The 16,288-nt window shown below is 30.2% G+C and overlaps 1 protein-coding gene across 2 annotated transcripts in view; it reads right to left on the bottom strand.

Moving 5' to 3' along the window:
- Nucleotides 1-16,288, bottom strand: part of LOC129971427 (scaffold attachment factor B2-like) — a 181,629-nt gene that overhangs the window by 153,496 nt on the left and 11,845 nt on the right. For both annotated transcript variants that reach the window (XM_056085193.1, XM_056085185.1), the window contains exon 2: nucleotides 15,827-15,933. In XM_056085193.1, coding sequence (XP_055941168.1) covers nucleotides 15,827-15,933 — 107 coding nt within the window. The remainder of the gene's footprint in view (nucleotides 1-15,826; nucleotides 15,934-16,288) is intronic.

Raw genomic sequence — 16,288 nt, forward strand, 5'->3', positions numbered from 1 at the left:
ACAACTAAGGCACACGGATTAGATCTGACTGAACCAGAACTCTCGACACCATTTGCGGGAATTAAGGTTGACTCCTAACGGCCATCACTGGTCAAGGTACAAACCTTCCCGTAGGAAGCATGTCCTTTCATTAATAGGAGGTAGCCGACCCCCATCATTTCTATATCCACCTGTGTATAGAAATGGTGAGCCAACCATCATGCCGGAAGCTTCTCATCCTCAATTCTGAGGTGCCCCTCGGTGGGAGTTGTTGACTCAATAAATTATAATTTATTCTATTCACCAGATGCATCATAAATTTTCATTTGCTTGATCTCCCTATTTATTCTTTATTATTTTTTTATTCAATATATTATTTTTAATATTTTTATTACATAAAATATGGTTTCCTTTTTTTATTTTGGAGTTTAGATTTTAGGAAATGTATGATAACTATAGGCTTTATCATTCCCGATTTTATAAAATAACATGGCTCATTATGATACAACTACAATTTGTTAATTTACATTATTTTATTACATTCGATAAGAATTTTTTAATATCGAGTTTAAAAAGTGTTCTGTTGCCAAAACAATACATTTGAAAAACCGAAACAAGTACATATCATTTTGATTTTTGTCTATAATCTTGATTTATATCCAAATATTGGTATTTTTGCTACATTATCTGTTAATAAGTGATTGTTGATTATGCGATTTTATCATCTTATATCTGTTTTTGGAAGGGCCGCGGTAGCCTGGTTGTAAGGTCCCGGCTTCGAAACCAGAGAGTTTTAGGTTTGAGACCTGATTTCACGGAAGTGGGTCTGGTGCACGTTAAATCCGTCGTTGCCAAACGTCCTCCCCTTGGTGTGGTGTGAAAGTTTGGTGAGGGGGACCAACTCAGGTGATGTCTTCGTCATCTGACTGCGGTTTAAAATTACGAAGTCCGCCCCGAAATAGCCCCAGTGTTGTTTTAAAATAGGACGTTAATATAACCAAAACAAAACACTTTATGCAAGTTTACATACACAAAAGGGGAAGGGAGAGATTTAAACGAAACTTCCTTTCATACTTTCTAATAATGGTCTTACCCTCCTCCCTCTCTCACATGAGAATCTTGAATAAAGACCTCGAATGACTTGCATACCATTAGCAAACATTAGGCGCGAAATATAGATTTTGGCTTGAATCTAGCTTTATTACTGAATCTGTTGCGGGAAAATATATTTTGGATGTCTTGTTTCCAAACGATTGAAGCCAAATTTAACATGAACCTTCAATTGTAGTCACAAGATCACATACCAAAATTTCAGTGATTTATGTCATTGCATTAAAGAGTTACATTCAAGTGAAAGTATGGATCAACAGATGATCCATCCTTTGACAGATTAAAATCAAAATTTGGCAATAATCTATATTTCAGATGCTAAATCTATGCATGATATTTTATTTATCTGCCTGTTTACGTGTTGTGGTTATCGGGTTCACTTGCACTGTTAAAACAAGATAGACTGCCTCTAAAAGGAGGGCCGTGGTGGCCTGGTGGTAAGGTCTCGGCTTCGGAACCGGAGGGTTTCAGGTTCGTAGCCCAATTCCTCCGAAGAACCGTCGTGCAAGGGGGTCTGTTGCACGTTAAACCCGTCATGACCAAACGTCCTCCCGCTGGTGTGATGTGGTGTGGAGAGGGGGGTGCCAGCTCAGGTATCATCCCCGTCATCTGATCGCGGTTCAAAATTAAGAGATCCGTCCCAAAATAGCACTAGTGTTGCTTTAAACGGGCCGTTAATATAACCAAACCAAAGAAAACCTCTAAAAGGATTCCATTCAAATCGACAAAGATGGTCTTAAGTCCATATGCCAAGTTTCGTCTGTGTACCTCAAAGCGTTTTTGAGTTATCGTTTTCACAGGCAGATATACAGATAGACAGACATAATACCAAAAATATGTTTTTGAAACTCAGGCAGACCTGAAATCTGGAGATTTGTCAAAGTCTAAAATTGTAATGTTTAGTCTGTCGTAGATGTAGTGTAGAGAAAGTAGAATAATAGTAAAAAAAAAAAAAATCGACCTCGAGATTTTGACAAATCTCAATGTTTTAGATCCTCGTGAGTTCGAAAAACGCATTTTTAAAAAATGTCCATCTGTCTGTCTGTGACAAAGAAAATTCCAAAACGCTTTGAGCTCGACGATTGAAATTTGGTATACCATGTTTACACCAAATTTATGATTTCTAAAAGATTTTGAGCAAAATCCGTTCAGAAGAACTCGGCCTTTCCGGCTGTTTGAATATAAATTAACAAGATAACCAAAAACGAAGAGAGCTAGATAGATAAGATTAGGTACATAAATATAACATCTATATTGTAGACACCGGCCAAAACTAGCAACAAGTAGACTGTCTGTCGGTCTGTACTTTCAGAATCATGTAAATGTTATAATTCAAAAACGCAATGACTGAAATATATATTAAATTAAGTATGGTGATTTGTGATTACAAGTCCGGTTTTCTGTCAGATTTTTGTTTCAATAAATTGAAGAAAACGTGTCAAAAGCACAAATTAAATTTTCGGATACTATTAACCGCGTGCCATTGACTAATCGTCAAATAACTCGCCAAAGATGTCACGACAGATTCAATAAAAATGCTAAATTGACGCCAAATTCGTAACGATTGTAAGCCGTTCAAGATGCTCTTTGGCATGGCAAGCTTATTAGAGATTATGCGAGAAAGTTTTCGGGAGACTACTTCCGCTGGTTTGATGATTGCTATACATTCTCGATATTTCGCACATAAGAAAGAAAAAACATGAAAATGCTTGAAACGAGGAAAAAAATATGAAAAAGCTTTTAATAATTTTTCTTTTATTTTCTCTGTGTCTACAATAATTTTAATTGCATTTAATGTCTCAAAAGATTATCATTAAAAAGATAAATAAAAGTAAATTATGTGAAAAACTTGAAGAAAATGAACGAATACTATTGAATCTATCACCCTGTGAACGCGAAGATCTGTATTGGTGTTGCAATGTGACTTTTCAGATTCGGATTTTAGATTTTCAGATTTTATGCACGAAACTTTCATGGTATGAGCCCGTATTTTAAAAGAAATATTATTAAATACAGTTGTTTTCTTTATTCTGTAGTGCAATGATTATGGCCTCTTGCCAAAGTCTCGGCTTCGGAGATGGTTCGAAACCTGATTTGCACTTTATTTAGATTTATTGTTCTTTAAGCTAATAGAGGATCAAACGTCCTCTAGTGTGGTGTGAAAATATGAAATAGGGAATTTCATCTCAAGCGTCGTCATCTATGATCATCAACATTCAAAATGATGAGGTCTGTCCCAAAATAGCTATCTCAAAAGCGATAAATTAATTTAACAAAAATTAATACATAGAACCCTATTATTACAAAATGTCCAAAAATCCCAAACAGCAAGAGAAGTCGCCAAACGATTGGCCAACCATCGCATCTATCTGATATAGGCCGCCCGTATTTTGCCAATGTCACCTTTGCATTGGCGCGACATCGGATTCTGACCTTATTTTTTTCTGTCGCCTCTGAAGGTCGCTTTTTCATCGGGGCGAACTCCTACGGCGACTTAGTGAAAAAGACCGGCTCAAAGCAATCGGCCCATAGTTGCATCGATGTCTGGAAAGTTACTTTTCCTAGGCGGCGCTATGCGAATATATTTTAGAAATTTCGCATGAATCCCAGGCGCGTATTGGATTTTGAAATTCAATCAGCAACGCATGCTGTCATTTCAAGAAACTTGGTAAGTGTAAAGTATTTATTATTTTATATTTGTAAATAATGTATTATTTATTCTAAATAGTAAATAAAAAAGATTATTTTTGTTGAAGCCGTTCGAACTCGTTGCTTACCTGAAACATGGAGTTCAGGAACACGTGATACTATTAGCGTTAGGCGTAAGCGACCATTATCATTTCTTTTCTTGTTCGTATTCTTTTCAAGTGATTTTATTTCTTGTTATCTTTTTTTCTGTGTGTGCTCTTAAGTTATTGCAGATATTTTTCCATTTTATTTACGATTCCTTTCCTTTTGTTAACAACAATTTCTAATGAAAAAAGTTTTAAAAAATATTAAATTTCTTTCTTATGTTTTGGTTTTGCAATAACATTTGTGTTATTATTTTTACAATTATTATTATTGTTACAAGATCTTCCCGATATCACTCAAAATTCAGATAATCAAACAACAACGTGGAGATATCTTACAGTATCATGCACTAGTAAAGTATAAGGGAAGAAGATTGAAGAATAAGCAACTTCTCATTAATTTATGGTTGCAAATTTCGATACAGATTAGGAATTTTATTATAAGGTGCATATGCCACATTCCATTTGTCTGGATCGTTAAATCCCTCTGTCATATATATAAGCAAACAGTGTTGTAAAACAGATTTTATTTGGATCAAAAATGTATAAAACATCGAATTTTGTTATCAAACTATAGATATGAATTTCTGAACATTACAGTATTTTCATTGTTAAAAGTTTGCATTTGAAAACAGATGCAACTAAGCCATCAGGAAATTAACATTTTGCACGTTTCGGGTTCATTATTAAAAACTGAATTTAAGAGAAATGTGTTGAGGTAAAAATTAGCCAAAGGTAATTAAAGGCGGAACAGATCGAAAAAGCAATAATTCTTTTTAAATTACAGTAATGGAATTTTTTTAATGTTTTATGTAAATTCCTCATCCTCATGATGATCATTTTTGGATGAAATTTCAAGCTACATCACTGATTAATAAAACGTTTTTGATCATGCAGATTCATTTCAGGTTTACACGAATGCTCTTGGAACATTTCAAATTCTATCACGTGCGTTGAAAATCACAAACATTACTTCTTGCTCAGATGTAACTCGTTAAAAGTTTATGGAAAAACCGAAGAAACATGCTTATTTTTCTAATTAAAAGGATTATACTATTTTAATATGCATGAGTAACAAAATTCATTACGGTTAGTAACCATAAATTTGGTTCTTCTTCTTCTGTTTGAGGCCTAAAAGTGATTATGGCTAGAATCCAGGGTAATTAATTAACGAGTCATTCAGCAATAAATCCTAACAGAGTTAGTTAGGAAAAGAATCATGAACGCGATATGACATTCTGTAGGCATATTTTAAGCAAATGAATGAAATTTTTTAAGTTCAAATTTGTTATATTCAAATACAATTTATGAAGTTCAAATTTATTAAATTCAAATTTTTCTGCAGTTTTGTGACTGTAAATTTTTTCTGTTCTTAAATTATTTCAGAAAACTTGTAAGTAAAAACCAAAATTTTTGAATCATTCATACTGATTAACTAGTATTTATTTCTATGCTAAAGTTAATATTTAAAAAAAGATCTTATAATTTCCAGAACTTCTAAAATATTTTTGCAGGAATCTTATAACTTTAAATGAGCAATTCTTGTACATATATAAATTCACTGTTTCGTGTATCTCTGAAACAACTCTAAAGATTTGGATCAAATTTTATATTTAGAAAATATTTTTCTTTTTAAGTTTATCTATACAGGTGCCTTTTCTGAAAAAACGCAATTTTACACAAAAGAAATTATAATTAAATATTGATATGTAGCTATGCATATCTGCCTAAGCGTATCAGAGCTGAAGTAGTGGTTAGGGCTTCGGACCATGCATTTATCTCACGTATTTACAATTCAATTGGATTTCTTTTACAACTTTAAACAAGCGATAGGATAAGATTTTATTTCTTATTTTATTAAAAAAAAACTATCACTGATTTCAAGATATTAAGTTTTTAAATGTGACCTATATAATATTTTTAAATCTTTTATTAACTTGATTTGTTTCATATTTGTATAGATAGAATTTTATAATGAATCTTTCATTCGCTGTCAGTTTGAAATTTTTCATACTTCTGTTTTCTATGGCACTAAACTGTTTTAAAAATTTAAGAATTTAGTTATTAATCAATCGATTAATATAATTAAATTCTAGTTATTTATATGTAGGGTCATCTTGTAGTAAATTAAGAAAGAAGTTATATGAAAAATATGTAAAAGTTATATAAAAAAAAGAATTATCAAGACTAAAAAGAAGCGAATAAATATTAAAGTTTACATTTTAGTTTGATAATATAAATGTAATTTAAAAATATATATCAAAGTTATTCATAACAGTGTACTACGAAAAATATTCTAGTATAGTTTAAATTTCATTTATCAGTAATTTTCTTTTAACAATCCGTTTCTAAATTTTTTCAGGACTCGCATTCTGTCTGTTGCTTATCATTTAATACAATTGAATTAAAAAGCTTATTTCTTACTTCAGTTTTATTGTAAATATTTTAATGAAACATGTGAACACACAAAATGTTTTAATAAAAAAATGTCACTGATAACTAGTGAAAAGTCACTCACAAATTTCTAAAAATCTCAAATAATAAGATCTAAAAATTCTCCACATCAATTATTTGATTTTAAATATCGATAAATGTATTATATTTTTATCCATATCTCCAGTTTATTATATCATAAAATCTGATTCTCATTCATATTTAATCCCTTATTCGCACCTGCCGCCATTTTTAACCCAGTAAAGAAGTCAGAAACTATAAAATTGTTTTATTTAAAAGGTCAAATTAACACAATTATAAAATCATGAGTTATTTTAAAACTTAAATAAATATATTTTCAGCAAGTCATTAGTGGGCAATAATTATACGCATGTATTTACTGTATATCATTTAAATTTATAAATAGCAAATAACACAGATTTGCGAAAAAACTTCCAGTTATGTAAGAATTTTTATTGTGGTTAAATTTTTTTTAGTGAGAAATCAAAAAATTATTTCAATTTTCCACCATTCTTATAAAGTTGCCTAAAAAATTTTTGTTAAAACTTTATTAAATAATATACCAATGAATAAACAAAAGAAAATTTTATTTGATGAAAAAATTAGCGAATATAAAAATTTTAAGATTACACTTTAAATTTTAAGTTAAACTGTTCTTTAAATTCTAAGTATTCACTGCCTATAGCTATGGAACGATTTATTTTTTCCGGGGTTTTTTTTTTCATGCTTTTTTTTAAAAAATCTCTTCGCTTTTTCGCTCTATGTGTGTGAAATCTTCTGCAATCACCATATGTGCAATAATATTTTTATTTTATATAATAATATTTTTCTGCATTTTATATCTTAATCTCTCTCCTGTCTCTTCATTCAAGCCTTCTAAATGCTGCTAACAGTTGTTTTATTTAGGATAATACGGTCAGGTGTGCTAATACTTGACGGTTTCAACATTAAACTTTTACTAAAACAACGCCGTCTTTTACAAAAAAACGCTAAGAGAGAAGGTGTTACCGAGTTGGATTATTCTAATTATTTTACCTGTAGATGAGAAAATCTACGTTTTCTTGTCTTTCAAAAAAATCTTTCTTATTTTATTTTGCTAGATTTATTCATTTTTCATATAGTTAATGAATTGAATAAATATAACATACTATTGAATTTGATATGATTGTATATGCTCAGAAATATGTGATGAGTTTTCTCAAATAATTTATAGCTCCTCCACAAAAGAATTCATAAGCCTAACTGTTTATAAATAAGGCTATCAGTGGCTGTAGAAACTATTTGTTTGTTATTCTTTCAAAACAATAAGAACAACAACAAAATTTTTGTTTAAATTCTTACTCGGGCTTTTCTCATATGATTTCAAACGATAGTTTCTTACCTTTTAACCGTTTAAATTTTTGACAGCATTTAGAAAAAGTTTTTAATTTTTTGGAATTTCTTTACATTTGAATTATTTCAAATAGAAATTTTTTTTTCATAAAAGTAATGAAAATGTGTCTTTTAATTAATCCTGCTTAGTTTAATTAAAATTAAAATTCAGTCTTGCAGGTTTACCTGCACAACCCATATTACCTTCAAAAATGTTTGCTTGTTTTAAATTTTAAAGTGAAAATAAAAAATTAAAATTAAAATTAATTTCACTTGAAGAGAATAGACAGCATTGATAATCTTGCGTCTCTTTTATCATTATTATAACGGGCAACACAATTTTATTTTGAAATAAGAGAAATCACATTTTCCTCAAATGTCTTTTTCTTTTTGTAATATAAATTTTTGGTTTTTCTCAAAAACACTTCAATGCTATATCTTTGATTGAGTTTATCCATTATTTACAGCATTTTTATTTATTCATTCATTTACTGCCTGTAATTGAAATCAAGCAAAAGATTTTGCTTGCGAAATCCTTGAGATACAACATTTATAACATTTTTAATTGATTTCGATCAATTCCGGCGCCTGAAACAATGAAATTTGGAAGTCACCAACTTTTGAACCTTTTTCACGTAATGTCTAATTCGATAAGTCGTGTAAGTAGTTCACAATGGGATTATTGATAACTGTAGCTGGGTCATTAGATAATTAACAAAACCTTTGGAGTTCCACAAAGAAAATCCTATAGATTAAGGAATCAAATATTAGGTAAAGGAATTTTATCTGTTTTAATGTATTACAAGACAGCCAATCAGTTTTATCCAAATAGACCAATCGTTAAAGATTGTCCCATGACCAAAAAAAAGTATGGATATTGGATTTTTTTATTTTTGGTTAGACAATGTGAACAAAATTCCCACAAATCATACAATGGTTCTGTCATATTTTTTTACGAATTAAGGTTAAGCTCTTTTAATTTCATTTTTGATATAATAAATGTTGAATAGGAATTGAGACGAATTTATTGTCATTATGTAATAAGATTGCACTTGGACAAATTTTTGAGGCGTTAAAAAACAGGTGGTTCTTATCGGAATCTTAGACATTCTTAAATTGTCCAGGGACGTTCGTGCAGTAAACTAGATTCCTCATATTTGAGAGTGTAATGTAAAGCTTATATCTTGTTACCTAAGCCATAAAATGATGTTCCAGATAATAGTAAGATTTTTTTAATTTAAATATTGAGCCTAACAGTTTGGATATTTTTTCTGAAAGTCACAATTCTCTAACAAAATCCTTCAGTTCATTTTGATTGAAAATACGAGTATCTTCATCAAATAATGAATGATCTGATGAAACCAAATTTAGTAATAATAATCTCAAGTAAAAAAAATGCCATTGGAATCTAATTGAGGGATTCTATAATTTCTAAGATTTTCCAAGTTATATAATAGGAGTATAAACAATCTGAGAACTCAGTTATTTATGTATTTATTGTTCAAGAAATTTCAATATTCATATGAGTGTGGAAACTTGTATAACGTGAACAAATTTTTAAATCATCCCTAGAAATGATAAATTTTGCCTAAGACCTTACTTTTGGAAGAAACAGAAGTTATAGAATTTAATTTTTAAAGCATTATTATTATTATTTTGTTTTCAATATGCAAAACTCATTGGAGACATATCAAATGATTAAGATCATATTTGCTAATTTTATAAATCTTTTTATTTTTAAAAAAGCAATAAAAAAGTATTTTATTCTTAGTTTTCCAAATATATTTCACCAAAAAAAAGTGATTAAACTTGCCTTTAAAAAACTAAATAAACAAAGAGAAACGCTTTATGATTAAATATAATTATTTTCAAAAAACTGCATATGAAACTATGATATGATGCGATAGCATTTAAAAATTGAAAATGAAGGATGATTTCCCTCATTTTAATATAAATAACTCATTAAAACAGGGTGCTTCGTGACCTGTACGGAATCCAGTAAATAGCCCTTCGTCGCACATTTCCTTTTCGTTTTTGGAAAGACCGGAGGGGTTAGTAGCACAGCTTTCCTAGAACTCATATTGATTGCTTATGGTGTCAGTCGATCGTTCTATTTCGGATTGAGTTTATTGTTCAATTCAAAAGAGGTGAATGTATCTAGGACTATTAAGTGAGAGGGCCTCATAAAAACACTTTTAACGTAATGAATTCTTTCTTCATAGATGCAAGGGGGGGGGAATGAGTTGAGTATCCCTTGGAGACATCATTTCTATTTCTATTCCTTTAGCTAATAGGATAAGGTATTCGGTTTTTAAAAAAAGGATGTCCCAGTTTGGTGTGAATATGTTATTCACTTCGTGGTAAGAAAATCTGTTGCATCAAAATGTTTGTGAAATTCTTTATGTATATTGCATAGAATTTGTATTAAAAAATGTTGCATAGGTATTGAATTATATATATATAGTATAATACAATAACTGTGTCTTGGAATTTGGTGAAAGAAGAAACAGTATTTTCCTTACCCTATTCCAGAAACATTTCTGTTGCAATAAGTACAAAAACGCAGTAAGTAAATATTTCGTAATCGTTATAAATTTTATTACTTAAATATATTACAAGATAGGAAATAAATAAATAAACTATTATAATACACAAATAGAAATAAAAAACGAAGTGGAAATCGAGTACAATACCGACAAAATTCCAAAAGCATTCAGCAAAATTTTATATTTAATTGTATAAAAAAAGACCATTGTCAAATCAGGTAAGGATTTATTAATTTTTTTAAATTTATCAGCTAACGAAAGGTTTCAGATTTGACCTGTCTTATCAAGATCTTAGTTGGATCAGCTTCAAGATATATCAGTTTTGAAGTTACTGGAAGTGAAGAACCTCCTAATTATATTTAATGATCAAGATAAAATATGAGCTCAAGCTCTTTTCTCAATATATTTTTTTATCATATCAGCATGAGAATGCATCGCTCTTTGTGATATATTTTACATCATCAGGCTCCCACCGGGGGGGGGGGGCACCTCAGAAATGAGGATGAGAAGCTTCCGGTATGGCGGTCTCGCTACCCTGGTGAATACAGAAATGAGGGGCCGGCTACTTCCTTCGATGACAGAACATATTTCTCACGGGAAGGGTTGTACCGTGGCCGGTCGTTGCTTTTAAGACTCCCCCATAGTGCCCACAAGTGTTGCTGTCGCGGTGGTCTAATCACTCAGATTTATGCGTGTGCTTTCGGGCGTGAAGGAATAGCCGGTAAAGGTTAAGATTTACATCAACAGGCTATTGTTTCAATGACTTTTAACGCAAAAATATTGCAGAGAAATGTGATGTTACTAAAAATTCTCAGTACTGTAGATTGTCTGTAAAATATCGTCGTGATAGTGTGAATTATTTTATATTATTAGAAATGCTGTGCCGAGTTGTTCTCCAAACCTCTATTGTTTTTAGATTTTCTGGAAGTTTTTGGACTTATGGAGTTGGTTTGACATTGTCATACCAACTAGGGATCAGCAGCAACAACAACAGAAATGCTGTGTGGTTACAAACTGCTTGAATCTCCAATAGATAAACACAACGTTGACAGTATGAACAAATCTATTTTACATTTAACCTTGTTAAATAGCTCTGAATATATGTGATCTTAATGTAATTAATATTAATTTATACGTTTGGAGAGAATTTTGTTTTAAATAAAAGGAAACACTATTCTATTTGTTATAACTGTATATTTCTGATGTACTACTATGTAATCTGATCTCTTCTTATCGTCGCAAGAAGCATAAAAACACATTTTATACTATCCAGTAGTAAAGCTTGTAGTAATAACATAATCACTACAAGCTTTCTACGAATTGCCAATAAAACTATCACTTTTAAAAAAAAAAATTTAAATTTTATTTTTTATAGAGTTTTTTATCAAACCTCCTCAATGATTCCACTCAGTTACATTTATTCTAGGACAATTTAACGTGCATGAATTGAACAAATAAAAATATTTCTCATGGAAAGGGATTTCAAATGATCTTCTTTCATTTCCAAAATGAATTCCTGTAGACCAAGTTAACTGTTTTTCAGAAAATAATGACTGAAACATTAACCAACCAGAGCACAGCGCCTCAACCAAAATATTTCCGAATTTTGATTTCAAATATTTTTTTCTTCGTTTCGAGTAAAGATTGCTGTTATATTTTTTAGAATGCTAATGCTGATTCTCAAGATGAATTACATAAAAATTAATCATTTCATAGCTTTACTAGAAGCACCGATGAGATTCGAACTCGTGATCGCTTGTTTACAAGACAGGTATTTCAACCAACTAAGCCACGGCGCCTCGATAGTAGCACTTTCTAATTTCGATTTCAGATATCTTTCTCTCCGTTTTGAGTAAAGATGGCTTTTAAATTTTTTAGAATACCAGTGTTAATGCTCAAGAGGAATTTCATAAAAATTTATAATGTTACAACTTTACCAAAGGCGCTGATGAGATTCGAACACGCAATCTCATGTTTACTAGACAGGTGTTTTAAATAAATTGAACGCAATTATAAAATAAATATTATATTCCAAAACGCCAGTTCTGAGATGCAGCTACTTCAGCATTTATAAAAAAAATTCAAATAATACATTTTTTTCTAAATCAGTTATTGTATTATATGTAGGCTGTTAGACAACGAAATTGAGTCTGTTCAATATTGCGTAGCAAATTATACAAACATATGCATTTTATAATAGTGGAATCATTAGCCTTACAAGGCTTAGGGATTAACGTATGGAATAATTGAGAACAAATTGGAAGAAGAAACTTAAGAGTTCTCTCCTCTGGCTCTTAGGAAGCAAATATTAAAAATTTGTTGGATTTATGAATCTTCTGTAAAGTAAAAAAAAATTCTGTAAAGTATTCCGTTGTAAATTTTCCTCCACGTGAAACATTAATGTGTACATATTTCCTCTAAGATGGTTTCTTATCTACCGCAACTAAGAATCCTACTTTATGTCAAACCTGTACTCCAAGATAATTTTGACCAATAAAAATGCCACACATGTTTTTTTATGAGACTTTGGCTCAAGAATTTCGTAGATTATCAGAAATGAAACTCCTCATCATGGAATCTATAAAGAGATTAATGTGACAGCATCGACTTATTACAGACATATTTGTGATATCGTATTTTCTGCATATTTCTAATACATTACACGATTGAAATAGGACATTCATAAAAGTAGTAAGTATAACATTATTATATATGTAGTTTAATATCGTATATATGTTGCTATATATATTGTCCTCATCATATTAATACATACGAATCAATATGATGAGAACAACTAAAAGTCCGTCTTCGTAGCTTTAAAATACAAGAGTTATATTACAATGTAGCACAAAAAGAGTAGATGATGTATTCGATTTTATTAAGCTGAGAACACTTAAAAAGAATTTTTATTTTAGTCTATAATAAATAGTAAAAGTAAAAATCTTTTTTCATAACGGAATAGTATATTCCTTGATCAAATAAATTCAAGTATAAGATTTCGACAAGAAAAGAAAGGAAGAATCAATGTGAAATTTTTTTCTACAGTAGTTTGTAAATAAAATATATTAAGGTATGCTTGAAATATGGAAAAGAAATCGGACTAGGTTGGAAAATAAGATAATAAAAAGTGGCTTAAAGTACAATAATGTAAAACAAAATGTAATTAAAAAGTGAATTAAGTATGTTAAATTGTAGTGTTTAGTTTTCAAAATGAATCATATCATCTAATGAGTACATATTTAGGCTTCTGATTTGTGAGCGTATGTTTTCAGATGGAACAAAAAAATCATTCTTATTAAAATAAAGGTAAAGGCAATTCATTTTTGAAATGTATGCATATTCAAAAACGATAATGTTATGCATATGCATAACATTATAAATTTAGAACAAAAAATATAACATGATGCACAGCAGTATTAAAAACAAAATCATTAAAACTCAGATTTGTTTGTTCATTTTTTTCGAAATTGTGATGCCACAAGAAATGTACAAAAGGAGAAATGTTGAAAATTTTGTCACCTTATCCTGCGGGAATAACTCAATTAGCAAGTATATGCGGAGGGTGGGTGGGTACCACAAATTCAACATTTTCTTAAATCGTTTACTTTTGCTTATGCTAGTGAACCAGTTGGTTTGTTAAAAAAATATGTAAAGTGAAATTCAAAAAATTGTCCAAATCTGTTTTGTAGATGTTGGAGATCAATTTGAACAACTAAAATAAAGGAATCTTAAGATAACTAATTTTTTTTAATGCTTTTGAGGTCACAGTTTCAAAACTTTCGAAAATATATGGGTTTTCTGTTCACAACATTAATGTGCATCAGATGCTTTTTCTTGTACAAATTCTAAAATGCTCTACAAACTTTATTATAATTTTTGAGCTAGAAAAACTAAAATTTAAGTCTAAGCACCAAAAAATATTGTCGCTTAGATGAAGATAGCGGGGATAACACGTGTGTTAACTAAAGTCAAAGATAGCACTCGCTAATCTCAATTCGAGACTTCATTCTAAAAACTAAACTTTACTTCTGTTTTTATTCACAAGACGAAATGACTCGAATCTTCCAGATTTAGAAAGATACAGAAATTATAAGAACATTCTAGAACGAAATGGGAAATAACAGAAAGTAAATCAATAACAAAACAATATTGAGCCAACGTACCTGCAGGCAGATATGAACTAGCGAACTATCGCTTTCAGTTCATATCGTTCTACCACTGAGTCATTCACGCCACACCAAGTTAGAACATGCTTCTTTACAATATTTTATTGTGTTTATTTTAAGCCTTTAAATTTTAAAAATATTATTAGTAGTAGTAATGCTAGGAACGTCAACTAATAATTAGGAATAACAATTAAGAATATCAATTAAATAATTCTGAAACTTACGACATCAAACCACTTAAATTATTTCGTCGATGATCCCACCACGTGTTTCGGTTGATATAAATTAATTTTAATGGCAATTAATTTTGGAATTGAATTTGCTATGGAGAAAAAAAGGCTCATACTTGAGTATTATATCTGCAAACACATGTTGAGAAAGGAAATCGAGTTCGGAAGAAAAAAGTTTATTTTAACCCTTTCACAACTAACCCTGACCAACCCAATATTAAAAGTCCTATACTAGTGGGCCGCTTTGGTGCCGGTTTCAGTTTCGAATTCGAGATGCAGAATGTAAAGTAAGTTATCATCAATGATACCCGCACATTACATCTTGTACTCCTTGCTTAAAAGGGAAACCTGCCCCCAAAACGCCCATTTGTATAAAACTTGCAAGGCCTGTTTAGACCTTTTTAGAAGTGAGAGGGTAAATAAGGAATAAAAATGGTTATATTATCAACAAGACAGGATGACCAATCGTACCACCCGAGAATCTTTATCCATATTGTAGGAAAACTTATCTGAATGAATCATTTAATGTGGTAATGACCTTTCTTTTTCCCATCATTAGGCTACCTGATTCCTAATTGTTTGGATTAATAAAAGAGAATATATTCAAATGGAAACTTCAACGGACGTATCTTTTTGCAAGAGTTTGTAACAACCTTTGTTTTGATAATGCTTGAGAGTTTGCGTGACTGCCAACGCTTAAATTGTCTAAGCAAAATATTTGCATTAAAAGCACAAGGATAAATCAATACGTCAATAATGCTTATTTACATTTCATCCATGTGAAATAAATTCACTGATTACAAAAATGAAATAATACTTGTCTTATCTTTCAGTGCTCTAGTCCCCAGAATAGCGTGTACAAATTTCATTTAGCAGCTTATAGTTCTTTCGGTGAGATTTGTGGCTGGCAAACACAAATGTTTTCTGATTTACATGCACTGTATTAACTATACGTATAGTATTTAAATCAAATATTTAAATATGGTAACCAATAAATGGATACCAATACTACCATTTAATAATAATATTTTTCTAAGTTTTATTAGCTAAAATAAAATTAATCAAATTCTTTTCCTTTGTAAGATTACTAAAATTTTGAAAAGAGCGAAATTAAATGTCATATGAAAACATTTCATTATTTTATGTTAAATAATACAAAATAGTTAAGCCATTCTTACCTAACGAATCCGACGGATATGGTATGATCCACTGCTTGGTTTTTGGCTAATTTTCTCTTTTCCAGCCATTTTTCTTTAGGCACCAAATATAAATGAAGTTCCACAAGCTATCAAGAAATGAAAAAGAAAACTTTTTTGGAATATTTATAACACACACTGATTTCTTAATCTCTGTGCATCATAAGTAAAAAAATTATTTTATAATTGAATATACTTCCAAATACTATATAACCATTTTATTTAAAGGCTTTCTTCTTTAAAAAATAAGGATACGTTTAAATTTCTGTATAGTTTTTTTTTTTTTTTTTTGTATTCTTTAAGAGCAAAAAAGATTCAAAAAATTCTTGCAAACGAAAAGACTCGTATATGTATTGCTTGAAATCATCAGAAAAATTCAAACTGAAGATTTTGACAGCCTTTGGTTTTAAACTTATTTGTGTCAGAAAAAAGAATATATTTGGA

This window comes from Argiope bruennichi, chromosome 1 (genome assembly GCF_947563725.1).
Source record: "Argiope bruennichi chromosome 1, qqArgBrue1.1, whole genome shotgun sequence".
Classification (NCBI taxonomy): Eukaryota; Metazoa; Arthropoda; class Arachnida; order Araneae; family Araneidae; genus Argiope; species Argiope bruennichi.